Source organism: Marmota monax, unplaced genomic scaffold (genome assembly GCF_021218885.2).
Source record: "Marmota monax isolate L192 unplaced genomic scaffold, Marmota_monax_Labrador192_F-V1.1 WCK01_AAM20220418_F8-fsc00108, whole genome shotgun sequence".
In the NCBI taxonomy this organism is placed as follows: Eukaryota; Metazoa; Chordata; class Mammalia; order Rodentia; family Sciuridae; genus Marmota; species Marmota monax.
The window spans coordinates 4,094,631-4,103,014 of record NW_026694593.1 but is presented as its reverse complement, the minus strand read 5'-3'; the positions used below and the strand labels follow the sequence as shown (position 1 = coordinate 4,103,014).

The 8,384-nt window shown below is 49.9% G+C and overlaps 1 protein-coding gene across 1 annotated transcript; it reads right to left on the bottom strand.

Annotated features, from left to right (window-relative positions):
• Positions 1-1,041: 1,041 nt before the first annotated feature.
• On the bottom strand, positions 1,042-8,062 carry LOC131423288 (filaggrin-2-like). The gene is made up of 3 exons (XM_058571861.1): positions 7,970-8,062; positions 6,385-6,544; positions 1,042-5,619 (listed from the first exon to the last, which is right to left on the bottom strand). Exons 2-3 carry the CDS (start codon positions 6,520-6,522, stop codon positions 1,042-1,044), a joined length of 4,716 nt encoding a protein of 1,571 aa, XP_058427844.1. The 5' UTR covers positions 6,523-6,544; positions 7,970-8,062.
• Positions 8,063-8,384: the final 322 nt, after the last annotated feature.

Genomic DNA, 8,384 nt, shown 5'->3' with positions numbered 1-8,384 from the left:
TCACTCTCACTGGACTCAGTGTGAATAGGCGTCCTTTGTGGAGTTGGTCTGGATCCAGAGCGTGTGGATTGTCTCTGCGAAGACTGTGAACGTCTACTAGTGTCCCTAGACTGTCCATGAGATGTTCCCTGTCTCTGTGAATGTGTAGATCCTGCCTCTCCATGTTGAGATCCAACATGGCCCTGAGAGGATCCTGAGTGTCTGTGGGAGACGCCTGAGTGCTCTTCACTCTCACTGGACTCAGTGTGAATAGGCGTCCTTTGTGGAGTTGGTCTGGATCCAGAGCGTGTGGATTGTCTCTGCGAAGACTGTGAACGTCTAGTGGTGTCCCAAGACTGTCCATGAGATGTTCCCTGTCTCTGAGAATGAGTAGATCCTGCCTCTCCATGTTGAGATCCAGCATGGCCCTGAGAGGATCCTGAGTGTCTGTGGGAGATTCCTGAGTGCTCTTCACTCTCACTGGACTCAGTGTGAATAGGCGTCCTTTGTGGAGTTGGTCTGGATCCAGAGCGTGTGGATTGTCTCTGCCCAGACTGTGAACGTCTAGTGGTGTCCCTAGACTGTCCATGAGATGTTCCCTGTCTCTCTGAATGTGTAGATACTGCCTCTCCATGTTGAGATCCAACATGGCCCTGAGAGGATCCTGAGTGTCTGTGGGAGACGCCTGAGTGCTCTTCACTCTCACTGGACTCAGTGTGAATAGGCGTCCTTTGTGGAGTTGGTCTGGATCCAGAGCGTGTGGATTGTCTCTGCGAAGACTGTGAACGTCTAGTGGTGTCCCGAGACTGTCCATGAGATGTTCCCTGTCTCTGAGAATGAGTAGATCCTGCCTCTCCATGTTGAGATCCAGCGTGGCCCTGAGAGGATCCTGAGTGTCTGTGGGAGACGCCTGAGTGCTCTTCACTCTCACTGGACTCAGTGTGAATAGGCGTCCTTTGTGGAGTTGGTCTGGATCCAGAGTGTGTGGATTGTCTCTGCGAAGACTGTGAACGTCTAGTGGTGTCCCAAGACTGTCCATGAGATGTCTGTCCTGAGACTGTCCTAGTGTCCGCTCTGAATGTGTGAGGATCCTGCCTCTCCATGTTGAGATCCAGCGTGGCCCTGAGAGGATCCTGAGTGTCTGTGGGAGACGCCTGAGTGCTCTTCACTCTCACTGGACTCAGTGTGAATAGGCGTCCTTTGTGGAGTTGGTCTGGATCCAGAGCGTGTGGATTGTCCCTGCGAAGACTGTGAACGTCTAGTGGTGTCCCGAGACTGTCCATGAGATGTTCCCTGTCTCTCTGAATGTGTAGATACTGCCTCTCCATGTTGAGATCCAGCGTGGCCCTGAGAGGATCCTGAGTGTCTGTGGGAGACGCCTGAGTGCTCTTCACTCTCACTGGACTCAGTGTGAATAGGCGTCCTTTGTGGAGTTGGTCTGGATCCAGAGTGTGTGGATTGTCTCTGCGAAGACTGTGAACGTCTAGTGGTGTCCCAAGACTGTCCATGAGATGTTCCCTGTCTCTCTGAATGTGTGGATCCTGCCTCTCCATGTTGAGATCCAGCGTGGCCCTGAGAGGATCCTGAGTGTCTGTGGGAGACGCCTGAGTGCTCTTCACTCTCACTGGACTCAGTGTGAATAGGGGTCCTTTGTGGAGTTGGTCTGGATCCAGAGTGTGTGGATTGTCTCTGCGAAGACTGTGAACGTCTAGTGGTGTCCCGAGACTGTCCATGAGATGTTCCCTGTCTCTGAGAATGAGTAGATCCTGCCTCTCCATGTTGAGATCCAGCATGGCCCTGAGAGGATCCTGAGTGTCTGTGGGAGATTCCTGAGTGCTCTTCACTCTCACTGGACTCAGTGTGAATAGGCGTCCTTTGTGGAGTTGGTCTGGATCCAGAGTGTGTGGATTGTCTCTGCGAAGACTGTGAACGTCTACTGGTGTCCCGAGACTGTCCATGAGATGTTCCCTGTCTCTCTGAATGTGTAGATCCTGCCTCTCCATGTTGAGATCCAACATGGCCCTGAGAGGTTCCTGAGTGTCTGTGGGAGACGCCTGAGTGCTCTTCACTCTCACTGGACTCAGTGTGAATAGGCGTCCTTTGTGGAGTTGGTCTGGATCCAGAGTGTGTGGATTGTCTCTGCGAAGACTGTGAACGTCTAGTGGTGTCCCAAGACTGTCCATGAGATGTTCCCTGTCTCTCTGAATGTGTAGATACTGCCTCTCCACGTTGAGATCCAACATGGCCCTGAGAGGATCCTGAGTGTCTGTGGGAAACGCCTGAGTGCTCTTCACTCTCACTGGACTCAGTGTGAATAGGCGTCCTTTGTGGAGTTGGTCTGGATCCAGAGTGTGTGGATTGTCTCTGCGAAGACTGTGAACGTCTAGTGGTGTCCCAAGACTGTCCATGAGATGTTCCCTGTCTCTGTGAATGAGTGGATCCTGCCTCTCCATGTTGAGATCCAGCGTGGCCCTGAGAGGATCCTGAGTGTTTCTGGGAGACGCCTGAGTGCTCTTCACTCTCACTGGACTCAGTGTGAATAGGCGTCCTTTGTGGAGTTGGTCTGGATCCAGAGCGTGTGGATTGTCTCTGCCCAGACTGTGAACGTCTAGTGGTGTCTCTAGACTGTCCATGAGATGTTTCCTGTCTCTCTGAATCAGTGGATCCTGCTGAGGATTGGCCCATGCCGGAAGTGTGCTTCCCGCAGCAAGAGGAGTGACCTGAGCCAGACCCATGCTGCCCCAAACCAGAGGACTGGCCAGAGCCAGACTCATGCTGTCCGAATCCTGAGGACTGTCTCATGCCAGACCCGTGCTGCCCGAAGCCAGAGGACTGGCCAGAGCGAGACCCGTGCTGCCCAAAACCTGAGGACTGGCCTGTGCCAGACCCGTGCTGCCCAAAGCCAGAGGACTGGCCCAAGCCAGACCCGTGCTGCCCGAGGCCAGAGGACTGGCCAGAGCCAGACGTGTGCTGCCCGAAGCCAGAGGACTGGCCAGAGCCAGACGTGTGCTGCCCGAAGCCAGAGGACTGACCCGAGCCATACCCGTGCTGCCCGAATCCAGAGGACTGGCCCGAGCCAGACCCGTGCTGCCCGAAGCCAGAGGACTGGCCAGAGCTAGATGTGTGCTGCCCGAAGCCAGAGGACTGGCCAGAGCCAGACCCGTGCTGCCCGAGGCCAGAGGACTGGCCAGAGCCAGACGTGTGCTGCCCGAAGCCAGAGGACTGGCCCGAGCCAGACCCGTGCTGCCCGAGGCCAGAGGACTGGCCAGAGCCAGACGTGTGCTGCCCGAAGCCAGAGGACTGGCCCGAGCCAGACCCGTGCTGCCCGAGGCCAGAGGACTGGCCCGAGCCAGACGTGTGCTGCCCGAAGCCAGAGGACTGGCCAGAGCCAGACGTGTGCTGCCCGAAGCCAGAGGACTGGCCCGAGCCAGACCCGTGCTGCCCGAGGCCAGAGGACTGGCCAGAGCCAGACGTGTGCTGCCCGAAGCCAGAGGAATGGCCAGAGCCAGACCGGTGCTGCCCTAGGCCAGAGGACTGGCCCGTACCAGACCCGTGCTGCCCGAAGCCAGAGGACTGGCCAGAGCCAGACCCGTGCTGCCCGAAGCCAGAGGACTGGCCCGTGCCAGACCCGTGCTGCCCGAAGCCAGAGGACTGGCCCGTGCCAGACCCGTGCTGCCCGAAGCCGGAGGACTGGCCAGAGCCAGACCCGTGCTGCCCGAAGCCGGAGGACTGGCCAGAGCCAGACCCGTGCTGCCCGAAGCCAGAGGAGTGGCCCGTGCCAGACCCGTGCTGCCCGAAGCCAGAGGACTGGCCAGAGCTAGAGGTGTGCTGCCCGAAGCCAGAGGACTGACTTGAGCCAGATGTGTGCTGCCCGAAGCCTGAGGACTGGCCCGAGCCAGACCCATGCTGCCCAAAGCCAGAGGACTGTCCAGAGCCAGACGTGTGCTGCCCGAAGCCAGAGTACTGGCCCGAGCCAGACCCGTGCTGCCCGAAGCCAGAGGAATGGCCCGAGCCAGACCCGTGCTGCCCGAAGCCAGAGGACCGGCCCGAGCCAGACCCGTGCTGCCCGAAGCCAGAGGACCGGCCTGAGCCAGACCCGTGCTGCCCGAAGCCAGAGGAATGGCCAGAGCCAGACGTGGGCTGCCCGAAGCCAGAGGAATGGCCCGAGCCAGACCCATGCTGCCCGAAGCCAGAGGACTGGCCAGAGCTAGACCCGTGCTGCCCGAAGCCAGAGGACTGGCCCGTGCCAGACCCGTGCTGCCCGAAGCCAGAAGACTGACTTGAGCCAGACCCGTGTTGACCACAGCCAGAAGACTGACTTGAGCCAGACCCGTGTTGACCACAGCCAGAAGACTGACTTGAGCCAGACCCGTGTTGACCACAACCAGAAGACTGACTTGAGCCAGACCCATACTGGCCACAGCAAGACTGACCTATGCCAGACCCATGATGCCCCAAACCAGAGGACTGACCCGAGCCTGGTCCATGTTGTTCACAGCTGCAGGACTGACCTGAACCAGACCCATGATGACCACATTTGGAAAATTCATTTGGACCAGACCCTTTTTGATGAGAGTTTGAAGACTGTCTACAAGAACCAGATCTATGTTGACCACAACTAGAAGACTGACTTGTTCCACAGCCATATTTTGCACAGCAAGAGGACTGACTTGAGCCTGTTCCTTGTTGTCCTCCACAGTTTTGTGGTTGACCACATTGTTTAGATTCACATCTTCTCTGACTACAAGACTGCCTGCAGGAACTAGGATCAGATTGACCATATCCAGAGGACTGCCCTCCTGAGACACATCTATGACCTTGTCCTCCACTACTTCCTGATTGACAACCTGACTGAGGACAGCTAGATTGGTTTCCTGGCCCTTTAAATCTACTTGTCTGATAAGAGCTAGAAGCATTTTGTGGCCTTCCACACCCACCTGAATTACTATAACCACATTCATGACTTTGTCTCCTACTGTCTCCTGAACCTTCAGAGCTAGACCCAAGATTTTGTCCTCCACTCTTTCTTGACTGCGTAGAGTTTGATTCATGTTCACTAGTCTCTAGTCCATGTGAAAAACCTCCATGACTTTTCCTTCCCTGACTCTTTGATCCAGATACATATTCCTCCCCAGATTCCCTAGAGGGGCTACCATATGACTTGTTTCTTTCCCGTAGTTCCCCGGAGTTAGAACCATGTCTCTCTTTGCCACTGCTCCAGGAGTGTCCAGAACCAGAGCCCTGATACCTTTTCTCAGATCCTTCAGAGCTGGATAATTCACCTTGCCTTCTCAGCCTCCTGGAGTTGGACCCATGTCTATATTTTGCAGTACCCCTCGAGCCCCCAGAACTATATCCATGCTCCTCTCCCTCATTCCAACTTGAATGTCTGTAACCTTTTTTCCGTCTTGGTGTCTCCTCTTCTTCTTCTTCTGTTTCATTTTCTTCCTCTTGGTATCGGTGACCATGCCTATGCTTCTTTGACCCTGAAGCTTTGCAGTATTCTTTGCTGAGAACCTTGTTGCAGGCCATGGCCAGCTTGAATACCATCAGAAGAAACTCAGTAAAGTCTAGTCTTCGATCATGGTCTCGATCCAGCATATGCATGATGACATCTACTGTGTCTGGATCATCTGGGTTCTGTATATAAGTGACATACCAAGGGAGACCTGATCAGTGTAGCCCACATCACCAGCTAAAACAATCAAGTAGGGCTATGGATCTCTAAGTACTTGACATTCTCTAGTTTTAGTCCAATCAAGTATTACTTTCAGTTAATAGGACCTAGTAAATATGAAGGAGTAATAGAAAATAGAGACTATTGGACTCCTTCAAAGAAAACATTTCAAGGATTTAAGCTAGAAGTTTGTGTGTTCAGGTATGCCATATGGGAAGGAGTGGAAGAAACCAAGTTCGGTTAACTGGTATATCTTAGTTTTACATAAGTTTTAAATATACATGTTAACCTATTCTGTTAGGACATGTTATTTTGAAGTCAATACAGTCTTTCCCAAGTAGATGGGAAAAAGTACTTTTTTTTTTTTTAAATCACTCTGGCCACATTGGTAACTCCTTTGTGGACAATATCCAGACTCTCTACATTTCCCCCTACTTGACGGGATAATTTATTATTTCATGTCTTAGTATAAATTTATTTTCTGCTTTTTCAGAAGAGAAACCTGAGTGCATGAGAAAGACTATGTCTATAAGGTGGGAGTACACAGAAAAGTGAGGAAGAAACATTGGCTTTTTGAAAATACATGTGCCTTAATAAACTTTATAATGTCCAAAACAATCTTCTTATAGTGTTTTCTCAAAGACCTTTGGAGCTTTGCCCTTTCTAGGTAATCTTGGTTCTATAAATGAGCACCCGCAAGATCCTATGGCCTTGCACATGATCCTTACCTTCAGAATTGGACGAAATTCCTTCTCCAGAAGTTCCTTTAGTTCATCCTTGCTCAGTGTGCCACATTCCCCATCTTGCTTTGTATATTTATAGAAAATATCTATGACAGTGACAACACTTCTTAAAAGATCTGTCATCTTTTTGCAAGTTTAAGTAAACCTAGAATGAAAAAGTAACAAAAAAGTATCATTATTTCTTTTTCCTTTTAGTTCATCTGCACTCTCATTTTATTTTATTGTTCAAGAACAGAGTTGGGGCTGGGGATGTGGCTCAAGCGGTAATGCGCTCGCCTGGCATGCGCGGGGTGCTGGGTTCCATCCTCAACACCACACAAAAATAAAATAAAGATGTTGTGTCCACCAAAAATTAAAAAATAAAATACTAAAAAAATTCTCTCTCTCTCTCTCTCTCTCTCTCTCTCTCTCAACAAAAAAGAACAGAGTTGGATCTAAGCATCACACAGTTCTCATTTTAATATCGTGATTTTTTTTAAACCTTCTGTTTCTTTTAAGCCTCAAATACAAGTGTGGATCAGGGATTTTACAGCACTGTTCAACATAGTGAAAACTTCATTAATTTTGAATTACTTTGCTAAGTTCACGTAATGGCATGTTGCTGGTCCAACTGGGACTAGATCTCAGGTCTCCATATTTTTAATCGTGATTGAATATAGTCTCTACATGTAATCTCTCTACAATTTGGGTACTTTTGTGACTTGGGTATTGCCCTAGAGCTTCCAAATTTTCCAGAACCACCTAGACACCATTGCCCCAATCTCTCTAGTTTTACTGCTGCTGTTCTTGAGTCAAAAGTTACTGCCCTTCTACCATGACATCTGCATCCCCCCCTTTGGGCATCAGAAGGTAAATTGGACCCAAGTCCTGAACTCAGCAAATTAAAAATGGCAAAATTAGCCAGTCTCAGCGTTTGATCAAACACTGTTCTTTTTCATTAACCAGGTAGAAAAGCTCAGCAATGGAGGCAGGAGTTTGACTAGCAGATAATTAGATCTTGAAGCAGTAGGAACTGAACAAGGAAAAGACTCTATCACAATGTTAGACTCTTTCCTATTTGAGCTGCACAGACTAGAAAAAAATGACATACAACAAAACAAAAACAGAGTATGGAATGGCCTAAAAGAAGACAAGTTTTTACTTTCATTATTCTTCTCCATAAAGGTATACTTATTCCAAAAAGACCCCAGAATAAACTAAGCTAACCCCAAAAACAACCAACAAAAAAGCAACAAAAAGAAAAAAACGAGGGCTGGGGATGTGGCTCAAGCAGTAGCGCGCTCGCCTGGCATGCGTGGGGCGCTGGGTTCGATCCTCAGCACCACATACAAACAAAGATGTTGTGTCCACCGAAAACCGAAAAATAAATATTAAAAAAATTCTCTCTCTCTCACCCCCCATCCTCTATCCTCCCTCTCTCTCTCTCTCTCTCTCTCTCTCCTTTCTCTTTCTCTAAAAAAGGAAAGAATGACAAAATCTGTACAATCTCTGCCTTATCTCATACTCTTGGATTTCTGCAATGGGCAACACCAGATGTTCACAGAGGTAGCAGGATGAAATTTTCTCTTACCTGGTTCACCAAAGGAACAAGTAGGATAGAGCCTGATGCAGCTTGCAGGGTGATGGTGGATTGAAATAGTGATCCTTATATAGCTTGTGGGTGATCCTTATAACATGTGGGTGCTGTCCTCTGTGGGAAGGGCTGATAATTTTCAATCAAATCTATCTCCACCTCTCTACATGTTTATCTTCCTCCTTCTTCACATTCTCATCTATAAGGTGATTGCAGAAAGGCTGGCACTGGGCCCCACATTCCAGTATGAGGACATGTTGCAGGACACTTTTTTTAGGGTCATAGACATGTAAGAAGCAGAGACTTTGTTTTAGAGAATTCACATAATTCATTTCCTTTATCTAGTACCCTCAGAAAGTAGCAGAGTGTAAGAGACTTGGCAGGTGCACAATAAATGCTTATTTAATTAAAA